The sequence below is a fragment of the Tympanuchus pallidicinctus genome, unplaced genomic scaffold (genome assembly GCF_026119805.1).
Source record: "Tympanuchus pallidicinctus isolate F22 unplaced genomic scaffold, pur_lepc_1.0 scaffold9, whole genome shotgun sequence".
Taxonomy (NCBI): domain Eukaryota; kingdom Metazoa; phylum Chordata; class Aves; order Galliformes; family Phasianidae; genus Tympanuchus; species Tympanuchus pallidicinctus.
The window spans coordinates 2,492,066-2,518,758 of NW_026294813.1; the positions used below are offsets into that span (position 1 = coordinate 2,492,066).

General features: G+C 37.7%; 1 protein-coding gene across 5 annotated transcripts in view; it reads right to left on the reverse strand.

Annotated features, from left to right (window-relative positions):
* Positions 1 to 1,522: 1,522 nt before the first annotated feature.
* Positions 1,523 to 26,693, reverse strand: part of MAST4 (microtubule associated serine/threonine kinase family member 4) — a 284,153-nt gene continuing 258,982 nt past the window's right edge. For all 5 annotated transcript variants that reach the window (XM_052670248.1, XM_052670246.1, XM_052670247.1 and 2 more), the window contains 13 exons: positions 26,136 to 26,268; positions 25,255 to 25,420; positions 22,375 to 22,476; positions 18,715 to 18,837; positions 18,376 to 18,488; positions 16,565 to 16,692; positions 16,239 to 16,471; positions 14,254 to 14,454; positions 11,904 to 12,133; positions 9,541 to 9,663; positions 8,076 to 8,212; positions 7,348 to 7,529; positions 1,523 to 6,536 (listed from right to left, as the gene is read on the reverse strand). In XM_052670248.1, coding sequence (XP_052526208.1) covers positions 2,557 to 6,536; positions 7,348 to 7,529; positions 8,076 to 8,212; positions 9,541 to 9,663; positions 11,904 to 12,133; positions 14,254 to 14,454; positions 16,239 to 16,471; positions 16,565 to 16,692; positions 18,376 to 18,488; positions 18,715 to 18,837; positions 22,375 to 22,476; positions 25,255 to 25,420; positions 26,136 to 26,268 — 5,851 coding nt within the window. In that variant the 3' untranslated portion in view covers positions 1,523 to 2,556. The remainder of the gene's footprint in view (positions 6,537 to 7,347; positions 7,530 to 8,075; positions 8,213 to 9,540; positions 9,664 to 11,903; positions 12,134 to 14,253; positions 14,455 to 16,238; positions 16,472 to 16,564; positions 16,693 to 18,375; positions 18,489 to 18,714; positions 18,838 to 22,374; positions 22,477 to 25,254; positions 25,421 to 26,135; positions 26,269 to 26,693) is intronic.

Below are 26,693 nucleotides of genomic sequence, written 5' to 3' on the forward strand. Positions count from 1 at the left end.
TCCACCCACAAGGACAACAGGGAAGTGCCTGAAGCTAAAGTTACAGGAGTGAAAACAGTTCAAGGGAAAGTACCAACAAAACAGTGTTTCATGCTGAATTTTTATTTCAATGTTATGCAACTGCATAAGTATAAATAATTGTGTTCAATGTACAACAATTATGACATCCATAAGGAGTTTCTCAGAGAAAATAAGACTGCAAACACTTTATTGCACAGACCCTAACTTTTTTTTACTTTTTTTTTTTTAGTCTTTGTTTTCTCTCTCTCTTTCACTTTTTTTTCTTTTTCTTTTTTCTTTTTCTTTTTTTACTTTTTTTGAAGCTGAGCAATCTACAGCAGGAAGTCTACAAAGGAGCACACCAGAACTACAATCACAAAAAGACTGACCCAAGCAGCACACAGGTAGGAGGATCTCTAACAGCTCACTGATAGGTAAACACCAACAAACAGTACTACATAAACACAAGCTTACGCACTGTTACACTTCCAAAATGCAAACTTATTTGTCAGAAGTTATAATGAGCTATACAAAATATACATAAAGTTACACTGTAAACAAATAACTAGATGTGCTTTAAAGGAAACAAGAGGATAGTTTAAAAATGCAGAAGACTGTAAACTAGGAAATACCTCCCAGACAGAAATGTTATATGGAAGTGCATTAGCATTCGTTTGTATTAATTGCCAAAGCACAGGTGAACTGTAAATGTTGAGACCATTTTCTCTTCAAAGCTGCTCAAAATTACTACCCATTGCTAACCAGCTCCTCTGTGAATGCATAAAAGGCAGCACGAATATTCTGGTGCATCACAAAAAAAAAATCACACTGTAGTTTGTGATTTCATCTTTCCATAGCAGGTCTGCTGTAATCCAACTTAACTAGTGTAATAAAGCGTCTCCCAGGAGGAAATGAATTCTGCACACTGTCAGTTGTCACACAAACCTCTAAGTCAAGATTATACTGTGCTTTTAAGAACAAGTTTCTAGCATTTGAGACAGAAAGACAATCTGTAAGCCTCAACGAAACAGCTAGGGGCCTAGCTCTAGTTTAGCTACATGAACAGAAATAAGCAAACCCCCACTCTGTTGATCCCAAACACTTAAAAACACGCATCAACAAGCATATTCTGTAGTGCTCTTGCACATGTTTCAAATTCTATCTTTCATCCTTCAAAACTGAATACCTCCACACTAAAATGATCAAAATCTACATGTTCCACAGTATACAAAATTTAAATAAGGCTTAGCAAAAGTAAAAGGACAGTCACAGTCTAGCACCAAATAGCTCCAACAGGTTCATTTGTTACACAATGTTTCTTTTATAATTACATTTACTTTTTTTGCATATAAATAAAAAGATTATGTTATGAAATGTATGGAGCTACTCAATGCATTTAGAAATGAACATGAAATCAAGAATTACTTGCTAAAAAAAGCAAGTTAAAGTCTACAACATAAGGCCCCAGCTATGCATTAAAATGTATCTGATGTCCTACAATTTTTTATGACAATGGAACTGCTTTATTTTTTTTCTTTCCTTTTTACCTTAATAGCCATAAAATAGAAAAAAAAGCTACAGCTAATTATGCAGACCTATATGCTATGATAAAACGTATTCTCTATATTAATTAAAAAAAACTAGGGATGAACACAATAGTCCTGGAAATCATGTACTTGTAACTTGTGCCTCAAATTGTAAGGGCCCGAATTTAAAACTAGCTCACGGAAACAAAGAGAGGATTGCAGCAGAAACCAAGGACACAGCATGTGCTTCAGAGTCTCATCCTTATCTGCTCAGAGTGTATCCTGCGACCCACAGAAAAGACCACAACTACCATTCCAACTGAGAACACGAGTCTTCCAGAGACTCTGTGATAGCCAACCAGTCCTCCCTTCGCTTTAATCACACCCCACTCTATAAGACAGGCTTCGTGCCATTGGCAGATGCAGTTTCATCTTGTGTTAGGCGTGGCAAAGCAGGTAGCCAGATAGTACTATCAAAATGTGATTACTAAAAATACATGTAAAAACTCAGGATAAGTTACCATACTTATTTCTTCCTTCCATTTTTAACTCTAGCTAGGACTTTTTTTTGTAAGTAAAAATGTAGTAGATTTTTGCCCTCCTGTCAGACAACGCTTGTGCATGTCTGTGCCACGTCTCATTTTTAGTAATTTACTTTCATATTTATGGCAAATAAATGGCAAAGCAACTATTTTTTAAAAAGGGGAGAGTAAACAATGCAATCAGCAGCAACATATATATGCTACATTCAATCCCCAAACACAATGCTAGGTATTTACAGAGGAAATTATTTCTTCTACAGCTTCCAGCTGTAAATGAATATTTGTACAAATACTATATGGTAACAGTTTTACCGGTTACAATCGAGAAGGCATTTTGTAAAAAGTCCTTTCTCTATATATCCCCATCCTCTTCAGTGACATGAAAGCTTTGCCACATAAAGACACTACACAGTGCTGGTTTCGAGACAGTCAAAATATATTGTTTTTGTTTCTGTTAGTGTTGAATTTTTATTTGCCACATATTAGAGTCAACAGAATTTTTTGTAAGGATTGCTTCGTAAAGCTTCTTTCCCTCGACGCTGCCGGACTGAGTCTTTATCATTAGAAAGTGCGTTTGGACGATCAGGTGTGGTTACTGACCTAGTTAAATCTTTACCAACATTTTGTTTTTTTGAAGCAGACTGCTGAGCCTGAGCAGCATCTTTTCCTTTTACATCCACAGTATTAACAGAAGACTTTTCTTGACTTCCAGGTTTCCCTCCAAGGTTTGAAGCAGAGTGGTGGGCTTCTGCAACAGCAGCACTGTGCAAGGTTATCATTGACACACTTTTAGTGATTTCTGTCTTAGAATTTCCTGTGGAAGAGGTGCTTTTCTTAACTTGTTCCTTGTAGTTGAATGAAGGAAGCTCAAGTGAGCCTACTTTAATTTTTGCTGAAGATTCATCACTCTTTGCCAAAGACAAAGCAGATATTTCTTGTCTACATTCAGAGAAATTGGCTGAACTAGCCGGTGGCTTTCCTGGTACAGCAGCCACATGGTAAGAACTCTGCCCACTGGCAGCTGGCATATGTTTTATTGCAATTTGTTTGCTTGCATTCTCAGGCTGTTTTTGATTAATTTGTCCCTTCCCTTTTGAATCTGGAGAGCATTTGCTAGTTGAGGTTGATTTTTCTGATCCTTTTGCTCTAACATCACAGTTTGTGAGGCAAAGGGTAGACTCCATTTTCCCATTGTCATGTTGAACATAAAGTGCATCGGTGCATATTTTTCCTTCGGGTCTTTTATCTGGAGAGGCTGTCTGATTATTAGGGCTTCTGTCTGCCTGTTTGTTCAGCAAGAGACAGTCTTTCACAGTGGAAAACTTTGGAGAAACAGTTTGTTTCTCGCTGAAGTGAAACAGCTTTTGATCAGCAGAATCCCCAAAGCCTGCTGGCTCTTGCTTTTGCATTTGCTTAGAAATCTCAGGGCCTGTTGGTCTTGAGTCAACAGTAGATGATTTGGGTTTTGTATCAGGAGTGATACTGCTCACTTGAAGAGTGGATACAAGTCCATGCTCTGAAATCACAGGCCTTTCAAATTTAGTATGCTCACTGTTCATTTTTCTTAAAGAACCCGATACAAAAAAAGAGGAATCTGGCACATTTTTACCAGCATGTTTACCATCCTTCCGGGAGCTGGCAGACATCTGAACAACTGTTTCTTTTTCTTTTGTGTTTGGAGTGCATGGTTTCTGTGAAAATGTCTGTTTATCCAAGTGCTTAGACTTAGAGGAACTCATATCAGAGATGGGCCTGAGTTTATTAGTACTGCTTTCCACACCAGTGGTAGGAGGCTTCATGTGATCTTGAATATCTGTGTGAACATCCACAGCACAGCGTTTGCTTACAGCATCTCTCACAGCAGGGGACACTGGAGCACTAGGTTGCTGCTGAGGAACTTGGCTGGACTGCTCTCTCTCAGTGGCTGGAAGCCTTATGTCAGGGACCTGTTTCTGATCTTTCTTTCCCAAATCTCTGGTTTTATCCTTCTGCACAGAGGACACCAATGCAATCTTCTCAGTTCTAGGATCACTTTCTACTGAGGGTTTGGATAGATTTTCACTCTTTGACTCTACAATAATTTTCTTAGACTCACTGAGAACTTTCTGCTTGGTTATGTCTCTTTCCAGAAAACTGCTAGCAACAACAGCATCTTCCTTGCTTAGCTGTTTTACTGAATCTCTGCCATCCTTAGGGTGTGCCGCTGGACCAGCTGCCTGCAAATTCCCTTGCATTTGAGGTGGAATGGCAAGATCAGCAGATTTTTTTTCACTGCCTTTGGAGTAGTTTGTTGTCAGGATATCTGAGACAGATACCTTCAAAGTTGACTCCCTGATCACCTCCACCTTTGCAGAGATAGGCTCACAATTTCTCTGGGCTGCTGGCTGTCTGCCAGGCAACTCCTTTTGTACGTGCTTCTCTTTGTTCAGAGGTTTTTCAGGAGTGCTTTGGGTAGTAGAAAGCTTAGAGTATGTTAGGGCACTTTTAACACTCTGACTTTGAGTAACACAGGACTTCACCTCCACTGAACTGTCTTCCTTTGAAGGAAAGTTGTCCTTCTTCTGAACAGCTTCAGTAATAGAAATGCTGACTTTAGCAGCTGGACTAGAAGTTTTTTTCTCTGCCACCACTTCTGCAGCCATAGGGATGACTGGTGGACTGGGAGAACTCTTGCTTGTTTGCAGAACCTGAGCCTCTGGCAGGTTAACTTTGCTTGTTTGCAGAACCTGAGCCTCTGGCAGGTTAACTTTGCTTGTCTGCAGAACCTGAGCCTCTGGCAGGTTAACTCTGCTTGTCTGCAGAACCTGAGCCTCTGGCAGGTTAACTTTGCTAGATTTTGAATGGCTTAACAGATGCTCTTTCTGACAGGCCAGTTCTGACCTTCCACCACTCCCCTGTGGTACTGAAGGTTTAGGAGATCCCATATCACTGCTGCTGCTCTGTCCTTCTGGCAGTACACACAAAGGTAACTCAGTCTTCGAAGCCTGTGGTCCAGAAAGTAAAGCAATGTCTAGTGTGCCTTCTATTGGCTTCAAACAGGAAACAGACCTCCCGTCAAGTTTATATTCTGATGGACTTTTTCTGACTGGTGACTCAGCAGAAATCACAGATGATTTTTCCATACTTGTTTCTGTTCGACTGTTCAATGTTTTCAGGGGAACAAAAGAAACTGAGCTCATCTGAGAAGCATGTGCACTGCTAATGAATGCTCTACCTTCAGCAACTGTGGTGGAATCCTGCTGAATGCTTATGGGCCTGACTGCATTAAGTTGAAGGCTTTCATGAACATTCGATGTCAGTTTGGGTTTTAGCACTGGGCAGACACTCTCATCTTTTTCTTCAAAAGACATTTTCTTTCTAAGATAATCAATATTTGCAAGTTTACCATCTAATCTTTCATATTTGACAAATTCTTTTGTTGGAACATTTTTATCTGTGTTTTCTCCCTTTCCATTTAGCATCCTGTCAGAGGATTGAGGTGGCATATCTTGCAATGTACATGGAGGGGAAATCCTTTTGAACTCATAAGAAATATGACTGACTTCATTAAGTGGAGACCCATGACACAGCATCTGTGTATCTAAAGCACTACAGTCGTTTGATCTCAAGTTTGCATTCTTTTGAAGAGTGTCTTTGAGTATGCCTCCAGCTGGTTGGGTCTCTAAAGCAACAATTTTTGTTTCAAATGGATTTGATCTTTCTAATACCTTTTGGAATGCTTTTTTGTCCCTTTCTTCCAATCTTATGGTATTGGGATTTTCTGGTTCAGTGCTAGGTTCATGTATAGCAGCATTCACTTTTTCAGCAAAATCTTGTTTTTTCATAACTATCTTCACCTTCAGCTTTTCTCTGTCTAATTCATCAATGGATTCTTGCCTACCTAGTTTTCGGGAGATGGGACGCTTCAAGCAGCCTTGCTCTGCAGGTCTGACTCGTGTGAGTGATGGCACATCACATACATTCTCCTCCAAGCTCTGAAGAGTTACTTCCCTCTGGGACAATTCTCTGTTCACTTCTTCCTGAGTCACTTCAAGACTATGTTTTCGTGAACATAAGTGTTTCTTATCACTAGCATAAGAGGGTGCAAGTTTCTCTTCTGACTGGACTCTCTTTAAGAGAGGAGATCGTGGTGGTTCTGCACTTTTTGGCCTAACAATATGTCTTACAATAGTTGGAGGGGAGTGCATCTTGCTAGGAAAAGACTGAGCTATTTTTGTATTCCCAACTGAATGCCCTAGCAATGGTGATGGAGATCTCTGAGGTGATGTGGGCTGTGGTGTTGGGGAAGGTGTTCTTGCCAGAGGAGATAGAGGAATGCTGCCAGCTGATTTGCGTCTTCCAGATCTGTATCTTTGCCCGCTAAGCTTTGGGGCCAAGCCATGAAGAGTGCTGGGTCTTATGTGTCCTGACCCAGCTGGAGAATTGGGAGCACTTGAACTAGGGGAGCTACTCTGGGAAGAATTAGTACCTACAAAAAGAACAAGCAAACAAAATAAACATAAGATTAGCAAGATTAACTGAATACTGACCAACAGCAAAGAAATAAGCAGTGTGTGCACTGATTCTAAAAGAATATGTGATGTCTGTTTCTACAGTGTTTCAAGATTTGGTAGACAGTGAGTCACTGAACTTCAAAAACCTCATTATTTCAGGATGTTGGTGTTTCTCCTTCCTCCCCTCTGTTTCCTTTACTTCAAGTTCTTGCCTACATCTATTCAAGAAGAACAGATAAATGCTTTCTGGCACTTCAAAGCAATGATCAGGGTGTTCCAAATAATTTACCTTCTGGAAGAGATTGTACAACAGTTTCTGTTTTCAGTAGACACTGAAATCATGATATGAAAAAGAGGCAGATGAGGCCTCTTTTTTTCCATATTTCAGCACCCAGTTCATCTTTTCAACAAGTTGCATTCGCATTCACATAAGAGTCCATGCTAGTTCCATTCTTTTACCAACATTCTTTTACCAGCCTCTCCTAGACAAGATTTTACTTTTAACTCAAAGCTGGATTGGTTATTACAGAACTTGAAGCCACTGGACTTAAATCTTCTCTCAGACAAACCTCACAGACATTTTCATTTTAGGTACTTTTGTATTATATGAACACCTTTGGTTTCACAGTAGAAACTTTTTGTCTTGTTTAGATAGAAACCAGCTGTTCGGTGATTGTTTGTCTAAACTTACTGCTCTCAGCAGAGCATAATAGATTTGAGGGCCTCACAAGAAGTAGAATACACTTCAATTTCAAGTCACTCAATCCTTTGTTCTTTCACACTCACCAGATGGAAAATCAGGAGTGGAACGGTAGCTTGGGGTAGGTGACCTTGGAGACAAGCTGTGAGTTGGAGATCCAGGTAAGCTCTCCCCTGATGAAAGTGATCGGTTCAGGCAGGAGAAACTTCTGCTGGTGTGAAGAAGAGGAGAGGGCTGCTTGGCCAACTTTTTAAAGAGAGACCTCCTCCTAGTGTGGGAAGAGCAAAGCATTAATAAAAATGTAAGATGAACAAAGAAAACTATTACCACAGGCAAAGCTCTGTGGATGAAGTTCAATCTACCACTATCCTCAAAAAAGGAAACATTATATCCTTGTTTGCATGAATACAAACTACAGTGCAAAGCATGACGTTCTGAAAATATCATGACTGCTAATAGCTAAGATAGATATTTTAATTCGATCTAACTGTACTAAAATTTATTCTCAGCATTCCAGATGAACAATTAGTTCTTTATAAGTTGTGTTTTCTTAATTTAAGAGCCCACCAAAACTGAAGGACTATTTATACAGTACTAGCAATGTATTTGCAGAACACACATAAAATTAGCACAAAGTAGAAAAAGCATATAAACTTAGTGCTATAAAATTATGACCACAGAATCTCATAGAAGAAGGTAAAAAGAGGTGTAAAAGGCATAAGAGACAACTGTATTAGCTTCATTTTTCAACAAATTCTTATGTATACATACACACAAGAACACACTTTTGTAATGAACCAAAAGGACTGCACACCTCTCTAAACTCTCTTTCTTCTTGGTTTTCTTACTGCGCCTGACCATTCGGCTCCTGCAGCTGTTTCTCCTGGCAGGTCCTGTCTTGATGGAAGTGTTTTCAAAAGGTGTTGTCATAATCAACACTTTGTTGCCACTCTGCCAAAATACAGAGAACCTTTAGGTTGAGCAATACAAGATCACTGAGCTTTAAATTGAAGTTACACTTAAAACCTAGATGCTTCAAAGCAGCATCAGCTTAAGAGCTGGCAGTGAGGGGAACAATATGCAGAAGTTGCACAGCTGATTTATTTCTGATAAACAATGACTGGAAATTTCTCAAAATGCTGTCAAATTTTCTGAACTTCCTCCATTACAAGAAAAAGCTTCAAGACAATGGGAAATTCCAGTGATTGTAGTTAGACAGACAAAGGATAATACTGCAATCTTCAAAGTTTCTATAGAAACATCTTTTTTCCCCACCAAGAACAGCTGTCACTGCACAGCGCTCTGTTCACTAGCCAGTCACATCTCAGGATACTAGCAATGACAAAACAGAGGAGATAAATTTCTATGGGTCCTGATCAGTACTTTTACTTTATTCAAAAAAAGGAACGTATAACTAAATTAAGATTTTTAGGGTTGCTTACATGAACAGAGAGATGACAGCAGTTCAGTAAAAAAATACAAGTGGAAATAAGTATATTTGTTTTTAAAAATCCAAGCCTCCCTCTTAGTATGGCATAGTACTGCAACACACTTCTAATGCTCATATGAATTTCAATAAATTAATGTATGGTATCACATTTGGATAGCAACAATTTCATATTTTAAGTACATTCATATGAAGTATATTCTTCTGCACTGTGTGTGCAAGCTTGTTGCGTTTCTGCTTTTCTGCAGTTTTTATGCAGTTTTACCCAATTGCCATACATTGCAAAATTTTATCTCACAGGTTTCTTGCAGAACTGTAAAATGTGGAAGTTCCTCTTTGTTTCAAGACATTAAAAAAAAAAGATTTAAGCTTAAGTTAATTTGCATCTTTCCCCAGCTCTTTTTATTTCCTTCTATTTCATTGCCTTCTAGTCTTCTTTTATAACTAATTTTATAACTCACTTTTACAAACAAAACTGCATGGAGCACCACTAAATTTGTTACTAATACAAGAAGTTAATATACTGCTATGTAAAATAATTCTGAATTTCTTCAGTCTGTGCTACAAAGATTACAAAAAAATCTGCAGCATAATGAGCTACAGTGAATAGTTAAAATCTTTTGTTTTTAAGAATAAAACATATCTAAATTTTCTAAAGGAACAGGTCTCTAAAAACTCTGTAAGAGAGACACTGCAGAGGCTATTCATGAAAAGCCAACTGCGGGATCAGAATTTTATGAAGTGTGTTTCTCTCTGAAGAAAGAAAACGTAACCCCACGATCCTACATGAAAAAGAGCAATGGATTTTGTATCCCACATGTCTAGGAGTTACCTTTAACAACAACTCAATGACTTCCGTATGAACAAGACCATGCACTGGCTCTCCATTGATATGAGTAATTAGGTCCCCAGCTTTCAAACCAGCTTGATATGCTGCGCCTCCTTCTTCCACATTCTAGAAATCACAAATGAAAATAATAAACAAACTCTTGTTAACTAATTCCCAGACTTCCAATAGTAGGTTTTTTTCATCGCTCTTGCTTATAAATATATAATATTCATTATAATAATAATAACAGTTGGCTTTTTAACCCAAAAAAGAAAACTTACAGATACCAAGTTCAATGAAGGAAGACAAAAAGTACAGGCAAACTATTTCATCATCAATTGTTGCTTCATCTTTGAGTACAGAGCTAGAATTGTTTCAAAGCTTACTGAAATGCTGTGTCGCCATTTAATTCTGTTTAGCAGGGCACCATAAAAGCGTGCCCAAGACAAAATTTCAGATCCAGATTTTAACATCTGACAGTGATAAATACTTGTGTAATAAAAGCAGTGCTCACATACAGTATTCTAATCACAATGCAAAGTTTTAACTCCACCACGTAGCCATGGACTCTTGGTATTTGGATCGAATTCATCAGCCTAACCCACTGGAGAGAACAGTGCAGGACAAAGCTGGTAAAGCACCAAAACAAATTGAATTGCAAATAATTTTGAAGGTGGCTTAAATAATTTATTACATTCTAAAATTAGCTTTTCAAGAATTTTAGGTCATGTAGTCAATACTGAGGCTACAGAGCCTCAGCAGTGGCTGAATACATAAATATGAAAGAATAAATAAATATCTGTAATCTTCTGAAAAATGCCAAGTTTCATTTTTACTGCAATGCAAAATTATTTTTCTTCCCTTCATTTCACTGATTTGACACCCTATCAGACATGAGAACTCCAATTTTTGGATTTGTTATCACATATACACACTCTCTGCATTCAAGGTTCTTGATGAACTAATAGGTCTGAGAGGTAAAAAACATGAATAAAACATGAATGATACTCTACTTCATCAGTAGCATTGCTATTTCAAAGCATACAATGGATACTTAGAATCTCATTCAAAACTCCAAAGCTTCTTACATACCTGTAAGGAATTTTTCAAAATTATTTTAAGGTAGTTGGAATATATTAGATTACTGTTTACATACACAAAGATATGTAAAATATATAGTATATACATACATATTACATATATAATATATACTTATATGTGACGTATAATATATAAACATCATACACAATCAAATTCAATTATAAATATATATATATACACATATATTCTGTTAGTCTTTTTTCTGTACAATAGATCCTCAAAGGTTTTCACCATTCAAAATGATTTGCAAATTTCTACAGAAAAAAAAGTCAGTAGTTGAAAATATCCTACTTGTGAGTAGTAAAATATCTAACTAATCTGGCTTTTATGAATCTCCTAACTGAAGCAGTTTAATAAACTCCATTAATATTTCAACAGTTTACAATCTTCTAGTTTTGCAGATTCTGCTGCCAAAGAAAGGCTGCATCTACTCTTTAGTCTTTTATAAGCCACTGTAACCTGTTTACAAATGCCAAATTTGCTAGAAGTAAAACTGACCAATGTAGAAGGTCAGCATGAGGTCTGGGGGCCCCAGCAAGGGAGATGTAGACCTGCTGGAGTGGGTCCATAGGAGTAAATGAAGCTAGTCAGGGGGCTGGAGCACCTCTCCTCTGAAGAAAGGCTGAGGGAGCTAGGCTTATTCAGTACGGACAAGAAAAGACTGCATGGAGATCTCACTGCTGATTTCCAGTTCTTAAAGGGAGCCTATAAGCAGGAGGGAGATCAACTTTTTACATGGTATGATAGTGACAGGACAGGTGGGAACATTTTTAAACAAAAAGAAGAGAGTTTAGATTGGATGTTAGGAGGATATGCTTTACTCAGAGAGGCACTGGAACAGGTTGCCCAGAGCTGAGGATGCCCCATCCCTAGAGACGTTTAAGGGCAAGTTGGATGGGCCCCTGAGCAACCAGGTCTAGTGGGAGGTGACCCTGTCCATAGCATGGGGGTTAGAGGTGGATGATATGTCCCCTGATGATATGCCCTTTGATGCCCCTTCCAACATAAATCATTCTGTACTTCTGTGACGATAAGTAGGTACTACTTCTGTCAAAGATGTGTATTATATTGGTTTGGGTTGCTACAGCCAGCACTGGCATTGTGCAGTCACAAATTTTCTTCTCAAACTACTACTCAGCACATTACCACTTATACTACACTACATTTCCAGAGTAGCTGTCAACAGATACCCTGCGTACAAAAGATCGAAAGTAAATATATCATTAGTTTCCTCTGGATTTATGGAAATAAAATTATTATCTTACCCAAACAATATGGTGCACAGTGTAAATATCACTGTCTCCCACATAAACCCTGATTGCTCGGATGGTGAAGCCATATTTTTTTCCTGAACTGTGAATTACAATTGGCTGATGAGGACTTGCAGTAGCAACTGAAGAATCACGACTGGGAGAGGAATCTCGAGAGGACGAAGGATCAGATGATAGCGAATGAGGAGACATCGGACTTCCCAAAGGAGAAACACCAAACACATCTGGAAGAAAAAAAACACCTGTCACTCTGAACGCACACAAACACAGACACAGATCTCACAATCTGCTTAAAGGCATTATTCTGCCAAAATATTTCACTGTCTTGGCTTAAAACCCCTCTCCTTTGCACTAAGCATGAATCTCAGTAAATCAGAAGCCTGACAAACAACCCGATATGAGAAATAAATTTCTCTTCCCACAATAAAATCCCTATTTCTCAGGAATAACTCGTTAAATGTAAACTTTGTCCTTTTAATTAGAAAATACACATATGTTGTTGGGAATATACCCAAAACCAGGCACTGAGTGGTAAACCAGCAGTGGTAAGACTTATCTTTTGGATTCAGTCACATACCTAAAAACACAGTATCTTGTTGTACGTGGACAGTAACTCAGAATGCTTGTACCAAACTTCAATTTCTAAAAACTATTTGTTTTACTGTTTTGAAAGCACCCTGAGCTCACACTTGTGCAAATGTAAACACAATTGTGGGAGAATAAAAAAAGTACTTTAATGATTACAACACGGTGACAGCTGTTGAAAGGAATGCAAGCCAGAAATATTCCAGCTGGCTGTTGTGCCAAGTAATGTCATGTGAAGAGAGATAACACTTTGTCAACCAACTACCGCAGTCCGACTCCTGGATGTGAGCCAGCAGAGGGTCCTACAGATATGTAACCATGTATCACATGAGTTAACATTGAAATCCCATGTAGCAATCTAACCCACAGAGAACTTTTAATGTCACCCTCTGACACGGAAGCATTCTCAGATTACCCCATCTTCTTCTGTCTGAAATGCAGGACAAGTCCTTTGACTCTCAGCCATAGGTCTTACAACTCATTAACAATGGGCATCCCCTTCTATACTTAATATTACTCATGAACATGAATAAGGTGGGATTTTTGTTAGTAATATCTAGAGCTATTGTATGAGATTTTGGTTGATATAAACGTAACGACAACATTCCCATGTGTAGACAAAGCTAAGTTTAGATTTCATAGAATGTTGAGATTAAACTCAAAGAGTCCCCCATTTTAACAAACATGGTAACTCAGACTACACCATCCCTGAACTTAGCAGCTCTCAACCTGTAGAAATATAGAAACCTGTGAAATGAATCACTAGAATACAAAACTGATAAATAACATGCTTGGCTGTGTGTATTATCTACACGTGCATCACACTTTTCTGATGGCCAGTCTGAATAATTAATGTGCCTTGTAGGCCTTTTACTAGCAGGAGAAAAAACTGGTACTGAGTGCTACAGGGGTACATCAAATAACATCTCTGACTTACAGACAGAGTGATTACTTGGAAGAAACAGTCTACACAAAGAATAAGCTCAGAGTGTTTCCCACTTCGTAAATTTTTTAACAACAAACAAAGATGCCAAAGTTTTGTTACTTACATATATTAACTATATTAGATAAACTTTATGTATGGCCCAAGCTAATTCCTCTTCACTCAATGTGGCTCAGACAAGCCAAAAAGCCTAGATACTCACAGAAGGCAGCAGAGATAAGATGCAAGTCCTTTTTGCTCAGTTGCGGCAATTTGGACTTTTATTCTGAATTACTATGGCATAAAATGCCAGTGCCCCGTCTAGAAACACCCAGTACTACTCCTATACTTTCGCCACTTCAAAGCAGTATTTCTGGCTTTACAATTGGTTTACTACATATAAGCCAATGTAGTACAGAAGAGAGTTTAGCTTTCAAGCTATTTTCACTTCAGACTTCACTCTGGCTCATCATCTTTCTGTTGAAGAGATGAAAGAATTAGGGTGTTGTAACAGAATAGCACCTATTCATGATGCTGTACAAGTGAGCTGCTTAGGACTTAAACTACAGTCATACTAGAGGATGAAGTAGAGTGAAGCCTGTATCCTTTCTGCGCAGCACTGTAGTTACCACTGCGTGACAGTCTGTCGTCAGAGCAAATCCCTCAGCTGTAATTTGACTACTCTAAATTGAAGACCAGACCGGATCTTTAGTCACATATAAATTACAGAAATAAAAATGTGACAAAAAACCCATTCCGGACTCAACAAAATCTTGGATTTACATCAGAAACCATGCACTATGCACAAATTACATCAAAGGACAGAGTTAGCTTTACCTCCTGGGATCATGAGGGACAAAGCACTTGCAGAAAGGGACTTTGTAACTTTTCCAGAGATCTTCTTTTTCTCTGTACTTTCTAATCTCTGACGAGCCATCTGAAATGCAACTTCAGTGGGAGGCTTTGAGGAGTTATCTGTGCCATCCACACATTCGCTTCGTCCGTTCATCTGATCTAAGTGCTCCGAAAAACTGCCAACTGTAGAAAGAAAATGGGATAAACACAATGAGGCAAAACTGAAGGTCAGGGAAAGGAAACAGTGCAATTGTGAGAAGTTTTTTCCTTCCGTCTAGAAATTCACAAAAAGCCAATTTGGAAATCTGAAGAACTCTCTCAAACATGCACAAATTCAACAGAATGAACTGAAATAATACTGTCTGCAATATATTGTATTCACTGACGGAAGCAGAATGTAAACAAAAGCAGAAGCAAGTCTGGTAGCTCAACATGCAACATCAGCCTTGAAGAACTTTAACATGCATTGAACACACATAAACATACAATAAACATTTATTTTTCACATAGACGTCGAAAGCAAACAACAGGTTCCAACCCTAAGTTGCTAACAGCTTAATAACTTTTCCAAAGTAATTAAAACACTACCTGTACTCCTACTTTTCATTATTATGTTTTGCTTTTATTTGTTCAGTGATTTTTTGTTTTTTAATCACTCTCAGAAAAAGGAAGATACCAGGCACTAAAGACTCAGTATTACAACCCTACTGGTATTATTCTATGACCTCCCATAATGAAAGAAAATAGAATTTGAAAAAACAATGATGGACCTCTGCCAGTAAAATTGTATGAAATGAGCATCAAGAGTCTCCTAACTTCGATTAAAACTATTTCCTATTTTTTATTTATAGTCACAGAATATCCCATTGCTAATGGGATATGGAAATAAATGAAATTATTCTTAAGTGTAATTAGTAACTGACAAAAGAGTAAGAGATGTTTTGTGTTAACATCTTTGGCTAGCAGCTAGATTAATCAACATGACACTGAGAAGGGAGTGAGAACACACAAGGTTTTGGAAAAGGGAAAGAGATGGAGGTGGTTATACAGTTCAACAGGTTTGAGGATGTATTCCCAGAACTAGTGGTTGAGGGAAGAAAAAATGCAGATTATGGAGGAAATCACGGGTATGAGAATAGAAAGAAGACAGAATACAATGATTAGCAAGTCAACTCATTGAATTACAAATCATCTGGTAAATATGGAGATGAAGTAATTCAAGCCAACACAGGGACAAATATGAGATTGATACAAGCCTAGATCTGTATTAAGTACCAGATTTTCCAACAGTTACATAAAACTTTCCTCTGAAGGTAAAAAACCAGCAAGATAATAGGGCTCTGGATTCCTCAGCAGTGCACTCAAATGCTTGTGCTGGGAAATGGAAGCATAAAGGAGATATATTATTTAAGCAGAGAATGGATTACTACATTTCTTCCTGGATTTTAAATGACACAAGTGATTCCACAAGTCAAAGGCTACACTGCCAATTCTGAAACAAATATATATCACTGCAAAGTCTTAGAAACACTCTGAAGTGTTAGCACAGCCTTGGAAAACACATCAACTGGAAAGACTCTAGCATTATCAATCAAAAATCACCAACACAGACAAGAAAATAAATAAAAACAGTCCTTTGCGTTCTCATATTATCTAAGACTCATCTTCTCAAGAAAAGGATTCTGCCAAGCATCTATGGACAAATCAGCACTTTATTCACTTGCTAGAAGCGCTGGAGAGTTAGTGAAACAATGCCAACTGCTGGCATTTCTAAAAAATGCTCATGCTATTTCATGTTTTATGAGATTTTACTGATATGAAACTCAGCCTGAAACAGAACCCTTTTAGGACCTTTTATTTTAAAGTGGTACTGAAACACAGAATTTCTAAATCCATGAATGATAGTGCTAAGCAAAGATCCACAACTGTTTCTAACATCAGCAGTTAAGAGACACAACGTGAATTACCTGACAGTGTGGAGCTGCTTATTGTACTTGCTGGAGTTGTTACTTCAGGCTCGTCTGGCACTATTTCTTCACTCACTAATGCAGGCTTTTCCTGCTCTTCCTGCGCTCCCGCTAAGCAGGTAGAATCATCTTGTTCTCTTTCAGCAGATATGGCCAGTTTTGGCAACAAACCAGAACTATGTCGTTGCCTGCTACTCTCGGTGTCAGAGGAGATGGATGTAGATACTTGTTGTCTGCATCAAAAATAAGCAAACTCTCATGCAGTTACCAAGATGAGGCAGCCTGATACCTGACAAGCAGGACACAGACCACTTTCTTCTACTTACATTTCAGAATATTCTGAACTCCAGCTTAAAGATTCCACTGAAGGCAATGTGACACTTTTTGTTTTATCTCCTGCATCCTCCTTTTCATCACCTTGTGTTTGAGAAACTCGGTCTATGCTACTAAACACCTATTACAGACAACAACAACAAAAGACATAAAGAAGCGACTCATCACTGATACATTTGATACAAAAAATTATTCAAGTGGTGCTCTACATGTTCCAAATTCTTATACAAGTAAACAACATAAACTACACAATTCTCAAGCCTTTAAAAATTTCTGCAGAGGTTCTATTCTTAACACATTTTCTTGTTTTGCTTTTTGGCTCCTTACAGAGAGGGTCTTGATTAGCAACTCTTCTCATTGTAAATTCAACAGCTTTCTTCCAATTTCATTGTCTCCATAAGACAACAGACAAAATCCATAGGCTTGAGGTCTCCAGGTTATCAGTGCAAATATTGATTTCACTCCAAATCATAAAGTTAAAAAAGAGAAAACCTACCCCTTGGGTACTGATAGTATCTACTAGATAGGTGAAGAAAGTACAAAAATGAATCTCAATTGACGCAGAAGTTAAAAATAAATGACTTAGCTGAAGGATTTAGAAAAAAATCTGACCACCAGAAGTCTGTTTACTTATCTGACAAGTAGCATACAAATACTGCTGGCTGTAATATACTACATACTGTGAGTCGCAGCTAGAGATGTCATGACGTAATGATGCTAACACAACAAATCACCATTGTGATACAGAGCTTTGAAAAAGGTAGAAGTTCACAGAATGCTATAACGATTGAGGTTGAAAAGCATCTCTGGAGGTCACCTGGTTAAGCTCTTGCTCCAGCCCAGAGCAGGCTGCTATTTCCAGCTGGCTTTTGATCTCCAAGGAGACTCTACAACCTCTTTAGGGAACCTGTGCCAGTGCTCTGTCAGCCACACAGTAAATCAATGCTCATACTGAACTTTCAGAGTTTCAGTTTGAGCCCACTGCCTCTTTTTAAATTGTCTCCAAAGAAGTAAGCCTTCTTGTCCAAGTTATCCTCAGAATAGCTGCAACGTTAATATCTGAATATCTGAGTTTGAAATGTGCCATCAAGTGAAAATAAGGAATTCACGTAGAATAAGGACAATTATATCAACAGCCCCTCCCTCTGCTCATCTATATATCTTATATCACAGACATAATAGACATCTGATACTGCAAAGCCAGTACAAAATGCACCAGTTAAACCATAAGTCCGAAAAGACAAAAGATATAAACATACACTTTCAAAATACCTTTAGATAGTTTCTAAACAGGTTCAAGAAACTGCTTGTTAATAGAAAGCTTTTCCAAATCAGTGTTGACTGCTATTTAAGACTAATAGCATGCTGATGAGGCATTCTGATTCTTAATCCATTATACCCTCTGCCAGTTTTTCCTCTACAAAAGATCCTGAGCACATTCACTCTTCTTGTTGTATTCCTGTACAGCAGTAATTAGCTCTCTCCTTTTAGACAGCCAGTTTGTCTTCATGGCATTCAAATCACTTGCTCAAATCCACATCTTTCCTTAACTGACAAGCTAAATACTACCTTGCTTTTCATTGCAGTTTATTGTCATTTAAACTCACTGCTAGTATTGGCTACCACTATATTTTTACATCATCATCTGCAAAATACCCATTTTTTTTACCCATCATTTTCAGTTAAAATTTCAAGAAACAATGCTATATGCACCTCTTCCATTTCTAACATTTCCAAACTCTAGAAAAGCAGCAAAATATTTATGCATATGATATGTATTAACATTATAGCAATTTTTACTTACTTTTGAAAATCTGTGTGAACATGAGGAAAACTGTCTTATCTCCAAATTGAAATCCTCATCATTTGTATCATCTTCTTCCTCAGTTTCCATGTGGTGGTATTTCTCAGAACGAGCTACAAATAAGTAAAATAAATTAACTGAATTTTTCAGGAGGATTGAGTTATAAATCTTATTATTAGCCAAAAGCTTTATTATATTCTTATTTGTTCTGCATTGTCATACCACCACTGAAACTGTACAGCTGCCAGTGGTTCTTGTAAGCTCTAAACAAATACAAATTGCAAGATTATTTTAACAAGATTTTCATTGCATGTTTCTTTAATGCAAGCAAATACCCACTGTCAAAATAACTTGTGTCATCTTCGGACTCCAACTGTGGAATAAACTCTGCTTTTTGTCTGAGCAGACCGTTCCAGTCAAGGCTACTGAAGAACTGATGTTGCTTTACTTCATATGCACCACCTGGGGGAGCCAGAGAAAAAGAGTGAGCAAACGACACCAAATCCTCTGACATTGTTTCAACTAAATTCCTGGTCAAGAGAATGTAAATTACCATGGAAAGGACAGTCATCCCTTCCTGCAGGCAGGAACCTTTACTACTCCTTTTCACTGGTGTCACCTAAACCTGTCAGAGCAGCACCCCTGTTTTCTTTGTTCAGTGGTGGTGGTATTGCCTTTTCTTTCAACATTTCTATTTTTCTAGATAGACTAATAATAATGCATCAATCACACATCATCTAAAAAGTAAAGTCTGAAAGTAAAATGTAGATGCATGAGTAATTGCAAGTTAGAAAGTATGGGAGAATTATTCTTAATAGTTGCTCAATGTAAATACCACTGCTGATTAGGAATTCCTTTTGGTGTTTTACGGTAGTGATACACAGCTCTGCAGAAAATACTTTGTAATTTAGCTTATTATGGATCACTGCCTTGATTTTATAATCTGTTGAACAGCTGCATTAGTTTCCAATTAAAAACAGAAACTGTTAGAACACAATACAATACTGAAATAACAGTAAACTGTAACAATAAAATACTGAAATTGCCTGGAGAGGTGAGTGGGGATATTAACAAGCACAGAATTTTGTAAGCTGGACATACAAACTACTGCACAGTCAATCCAACTTGATATGCCAAGGGTAAGTCAGGACAAAGCCATGGAAAAAGTATGAATCTTCTAGGATTGGTCTTTATGATCTACAAATATTTCAAGATTTCTAAGCTGGATTCATTGATTTGTTGGGCTGCAGCTGGGAAAAATTCATAAAAGCCACATCTTCCCAAAAGAGATCAATATCACATCTAGTCATAAGTAACTAGCCATAGAGTAATCACCTTTCTTAAAGCAACAATGGGATATTACAGCAAATTTTATAGTTCTTGACTAGTTTTCAGACACTTCAAATCAATCCATCACTTTCCTTCTTCAAAAGAGTACAGTACCTGTCTTTCAAATTGACCATGTTACTAAGGTCTCCTGAGAAAATGCACAATTACCATTTCAATGGAATGTTATGCAGCTAGCTAATATGTATTAAACAGATAGGACAATCATCTGAAATGCACGGTGGAGCCTGGGATAAAACACGCTGGTTTTTTGCATTGCCCCTGTGGGACCCATTCTGTTGCAGACTCCTGTTTCTGTGAGTTGTTTCTGACTAATAAAAAACTGCACTGTGGCTTCTGAACACTCCTCTGTGCTTCAAAGAAATGGCTGCAAGATTTTTTCTTCAGACTGCCAGCTCTTGAGAGATCACAAACAGTCCAAAGAAGCCAGTTCCTAGGTAAACAGAGCAGATGCTCCATGTGGCTGCACTGATCACTGCAACTCTTAAGCCTAATTCTTGCCAATTTACTTCTTCATCCATTACAAAACGGAGACAGAATTTGCAAGCTACTTGTAGTTCAGCCTCTCACAGGTTGACAGTCTTGCATAAACACTACAACTGACTAGGAAAAGGCAACCTGGCAATGAAACAAAATTCTCTGAAACGTATTTTGTGCTATATGCTTATGCATGCGTTTGAAACAAGGGAACAGAATTATCCCTGGCTCTTCATTTTAACTATAGTGATGGTGCCCTCTGCAGTAGGATGAACAGAAAGCAACCACCTTGGGCACAGTACAACTCCCTCACTTTATTTTAACATTGGGCAAGAGTGAAAAACAAATCTACTGGATGTAATTTGTTCCAAATCATAAGCTACAGGGAAGACTGTTCACAGATCCCATGCATTCAGGGAGCAAGTCATTTCTGCCACTTGACCACTTCCCAAAAGAAGACCTGTAGTTTGACACCATGTCAACAGCACTTGGAACCTGGGTTGTATTCAAGTTCCTATGAATAGATCAGTTATGAGCTGATTACTACCACCACTTTTTATTTTAGCTTGAAAAATATGCATCATCCTCTGAATGTGGGACCTAGCTTTGACAGTAATTTTATCAGTAGTCATGATGACTCGATCTGCCACTTGGTTTCCTTAGAGTCCACATTATACATATACAAATGATATACACTATTTAGCCTAAGAAGGACTATATATTTAGGCCTTTTTACACGGAAAGCTTCTTCTGCTCTGTTTACTCAGTCCTTTGTGAGTGGGATGGTGGACAGAGACTAGGGCTCCCACACACACTAACACTTTGAAAATAATATGCAATATTCTTTGTTTCTGTCTTTCATTCAAATTCCCCAAAACATCCTGCTGCATCAGAGCGTGGCCAGCAGGTCGAGGGAGATGATCCTCCCCCTCTACTCTGCCCTGGTAAGGCCTCATCTGCAGTACTGCGTCCAGTTCTGGGCTCCCCAGTACAAAATAGACAGGGATCTCTTGGAAAGAGTCCAGCGGAGGGCCACAAAGATGGTGAAGGGCCTGGAGCATCTCTCCTATGAGGAAAGGCTGAGTGAACTGGGTCAGTTCAGCCTGGAGAAAAGAAGACTAACAGGGGATCTAATCCAGGTCTGTAAATATCTAAGGTGTGGGGGGCAGAATGGCGAGGCCAGACTCTTTTCAGTGGTGAGTGGAGACAGGACAAGGGGAAACGGCCGGAAACTGCAGCATAGGAAGTTCTGCACCAATGTGCGCAAGAACTTCTTTACAGTGAGGTGACGGAGCACTGGAACAGGCTGCCCAGGGAGGTGGTGGAGTCTCCTTCTCTGGAGATGTTCAAGACCTGCCTGGATGCCTACCTGTGCGACCTGCTGTAGGGAACCTGCTTTGGCAGGGGGTTGGTCTCAATGATCTCTAGAGGTCCCTTTCAACACCTGCAATTCTGTGATTCTGTGATCAACCCACTAATGCATAAACTCTATTACATGAAGTCAAAGTGCTTTAATTAGCCAGTACAGGCTAACTGTACCAAATACAGAATGTCAAATTATTCATCTGATAAGGAACATGTTTGGCACTGAATGACCACAGCAGAATAAGCTGACCATTTGTGTTCTCTCTGATACCCGTTTATTTTCTTAACATTCGTGCTTTTAATTTCGTTATTTTTTATGCAAGGCTCTAGTCCTGATAGGTAATGGTAGGACTTTTCAGTCATTTCTGAGTAATTAATTCATCACCCATCCAAAAATCTGAAGGAACTAATTTGCCAGGTGAAGATGCTTCTGGAAGAAAGAGCATCAGTTGTATTCTCCTTCTCTAGTTCTATGTCTAATTATTTAATACTGTGTTCATGAAAAAACCCCACTTAATGGCTAACTGCATCTCTGACACATCTTTACTTTACTTATTCAAGTAAAAGAGAAGTAAAATAATAATCATATTTAAACATCACAAAATGAACAGCCATCATCTTGCTTAGGCATTATTACTCATTTAAATCCATAAATTTCCTCTTGTCATAACTGCATGTCATGTTACTCATCCTGAAAGATGTTCCTCAGACAAAAAAAACAAAAACAGCCATGAGTAAGAGTGTAGTGACCTCTGCAGAACATAAGTTACTTCTAGCACAGAAACAATACTTGGACTAGTTTGTCCTAACCTGTTCCCAGTCTTTCCAAGGGATTCTGCCTGAGCAGCAGGGTAATGAGATCCTGAGCATCCGGAGGTGGTGCTTCATCCTTTTCAGGCCAGATGATTTCATCTAACAGAAAAAATAGCTTGTTATTATTTAAGTCTGATTCCAACATTCAGAAAAGAACTGTGTGAAGCTGTCATCATAAGCTAGTCTGAGTTCAGGAAACTTTATCAAGTTGCTCTGCTGCATACCAATTATTTCTGATTTTCATAATCTTCACACAGACCCCATAAACTTATTTTTATAAACAGTGCTTAACCACAGGGAAAACTATTATTAACACTATCATGCTTGTATTCATCCTTCTCACAGCCATCCCTGTAAATGCCGTATCATTATGGTTTAAATTTGAGTTCTATTCCATGGAAACTGCCGATAATACAGACACAGCTGACCTGACTCAGCAGTCAGAGATCACATCCATAGTCCTGCTCTAACACTACTAGGTACACTGAAGTTATTACACCCATGGCAAAGGTTGAGGTATTATCATCTGTTCTGGGAGACTATGTCAGTGCAGCTTTTTTCCAGGTCTCCCACAGTTCACACGAAAACGCTTGCACCTCTGTATGAAAGAGGCTTTACTTAGCAAGTTGCACCTAAATCCTGCAATCACAATATTAACTTTGCAACATTCAAGTAAAACTGAATAAAAATTTTTCCAAACCTACGTTTAAATTAAATATTGGAAAATAGCATCAGTTTAAAGATTAACACAAACTTTGTGACAGCTTACACAATAATTTTTATCTGAATTTTAGGTGAGGTTGCCTTCACAAATGTAATACATCACAGGTTTACACAAAATCCTCCAGTAGTTTTTTAGGAGGTACAAAGATTTCAGTATCAGAGAAACAGAGTGTTAGGACCTCAGAAAACAAAAGAATGTTAAGGATTTTGTTGTAATCATATGACTTAGATTTTTTATTTGAAACTTATATCATTTGAGAAACAATTATCAGAAGGCTTAAACTTTGTGTTTTGAAGTATAAAGAAAGGTACTGAAATAAACAGGCATGAAATGTAACCTGTTTCTGGAGGATTATTAAACCCAATCATATTAGGCATCTATTTTACACTGAAGCCTCCCAGTTTACTCATAAAACTTGAAGGGAGAGGCAAACTACAACCAAAAAGGAAGAAGCTAAAATGAGGGGCCTTAACTGAGTCATGAGAAATGCAGACCTCATGAACAGAGACTAGAATACAATGCTGTGCTATAGTTTGGACTCCATAACATGACTTTTTCAGTTGAATTCAAAGGGGCCATATATTATTGCAAAGAAATCTATTCAAGAAAAGAATCCATCTGCAGATACTGACAGTAGGAGTGATTACAGGAGGACATTCAAAACTTAAAGGAAAAAATTACAAGAAAAATATCAAAAAATAAAGTATGCTGACAACAGTGTTGTAGAGTAGCAAGAATGGATCATGTTTGCATAAATACACTTCTATAAATAATCTCTAGACAAATCATATGGATGAAGTTATTTGCCTAAGTATCAGTTAGTTTGTAACGTACGACATTTTAGTTTACAAAATGTAAAATTCATGTAACGTGCAAAATATAAAGATCAAATTTAGTCATTAAATTTGGACTACTCCCTCACCTCCATTCAAAGATCTTAATGATACAAACATATGCACATGTGTTTGGAAATGCAGTAAAAACACAGATTACTTCCATGTTCACCTGCCCACAGCTTTTGTATAGCAGTCTAAACCTGATTTGGAAAATAAAGCATACTATATATTGCAGACATGATGCATCAAGAACAAAGTCAGCATCTGTTGCCTGTGTTAATTAAACAGTTGATTCTCTTTGCCACTCAGGCCTCAGCATATCACATCGGAAAGCATCATGGTTATATATCCATAAACAGCTAGAATGTGGTAATATGTCAAAAGCAAATCCTTTTCATTGAAGTCTGCAAACATACTTGGCTTTCAGCATCACCGACGGAGAAGAGTGCGGTGACGACAAACTATCTCCTTATGAATAAATGGGGATTTGCTGTGTTCTCGGACAAAAAGGATACAGAGGCTCAGTTAGTTTTGTTTTGGTTAGTTTTGTTTCGGTCTTAGTGGATCTTTTAAGAAGACCATAAGACAGACTGGGAAAAATTCAGTAACAGAAGTGCTGTTCTGTTAAACTTTTGGCATAAATAGAGGCCTTCTACAGCTATGCATCTGGAAAATTTATGGAAACAGCAGGTACGATAGTAAATGATTCTGTTTAATTATCATTCAGTTTTGCCACAAGCCTCATAACAACACTTAGGGTCAGCTTGCAGGTTAACATCTAAAAGGTTATTGAATTTTAAATGAAAGAAGAACAGCTGTTACAGGAATAACATTACACTAAAACAATCACAAATGAAATCATTAACAATCTGTGAATTGAATTTGTTTCCTTCTCTTTCTCATTATTTATTATTTGGGAGACATTTGTTTCAAGGCTTTATCACATCTCTGTTAATTTCTTCATCATGCCATGAGGCATTTTCCCATTTATGCAAATGTATTTAACCATTCCTTTTCTGGGATTTCTTTACTGAAGACCTAAAACGCTGTGCTGCGGTACCCATGTTTTTTTTCTCAAACAGTGTAGCTTAGCTACTGTACCCTGTATTACTGCATTTCTGTACTTAGCAAGAATATATGGTAAGTTTAGCTTTTACAACAAATTTATTCTTGCTATTTTGCTCTTTTGAGCAAAACTAGCTTAAAAACTAGCTTAGTGTATCAAGTAACATTGTATGTATTTTTACTATTGACATAAACGGAAACGTTTGACATTTCAGCAAACAAAGAAATCTGGTTCTACAAGATGATCCTCACCACTGATTACTTGTCCAAACAGCTCTTCTGGTGTATCTCCAAAGAATGGCACACACCCAACAAGAAATTCATAAAGAATAATACCCATAGCCCACCAGTCCACTGGTTTTCCATAACCTTGTCTCAGTATTACTTCAGGAGCTATGTATTCAGGTGTACCACAAACCTGAAAGAAAGAAAATATGCATAATGGTATATTAAGTCTAACAGTACTTGCTATATCACATCTTGAAATATATTTTCTTGAAATATAGAATAACACAGAAACAAAAACAAATGAAATTCAGTACATCCTAGGCTATTCTGCTGGCATAACTTGTTTTCTGCATTCTCCATCTACAATATAGGCATCAATCGCATTTGCATGTCTGTAAAGCAAAAGACAGTTTGTTTTTGATACGTTATGAAAGTCGATCAGAGCAAATATTTTATTTAATTTAAACCTATCTTTAGCTTTACATGAAAGTTTTGACGGCTTTATCTTAAGTAAATTTTACTGTGAACAGATTGCAAGCAATGATAATGAGGCACGCTTAAAGGGAAATGGGCCATAGCAAAGAATTTAGAACCCCTGGTAGTATCATGCATCATCAGTTCCACAAGCACACTGTTGAGACTTCTGAATTCCTCTTAAAAACAGTTTTCTATTTATCTCTCTCACAGACTCACTTGCACACAGTCAGGCTGTTCATCTTATTAATAGATCCTAATGCAGAAAGAAAAGAGCCTACCATAATCTGCTGGGCATTAGTCAAAGTAATTGACAAATACAATCAGAACACATATGCAGAAATAACAGCTTATAAACTACTGCAGTAGATTCTGCTAGCAAAACATTATTGCGTTAAACAATATAAAAAAGAAAAAAAACTGTATCTTACTTGTTTATCAAGGAATTCTCTGGCATCCTTCTCAATGTGACCTTCATATAGATTGGTAGTCAAACTCATTAGCCCCACCTTTGATAGACCGAAGTCTGTAAGCTTTATATGGCCCATGGATGTTACCAATAAACTGAAAATTGAAGTGATCTCAAGTTACTGTGATATAATTGAAGATTACATGCTTATTATTATTATTACACTCAAATAAATGTTTCAGCAGCACTGAAAAAAATTAAACCCATCTTAAAAAGTAATTTAGCCAGAACAAAATAGGTTGAATAAATGACACAGTCACACGTTTATTACTGTTACACCAGACATAAACAAAGCTTTCATATACAATTGAATGTAATCAGAATCATGAAGTGTCAAGAGTTAAATGGCATATGTTTGAAGAAAATGAAATAGTCATCATTCTGAAAGAATAAGAATAGAATAAATTCAACTTTTAAAGTGAGGCAGGCTTTTTCTACCAGTAGCAGGCTGGGTCATTCATTTGAAAAAACCCAGATATTAAAATAGCTGGTAACTAATACCACCACACTGGCCTGAAGC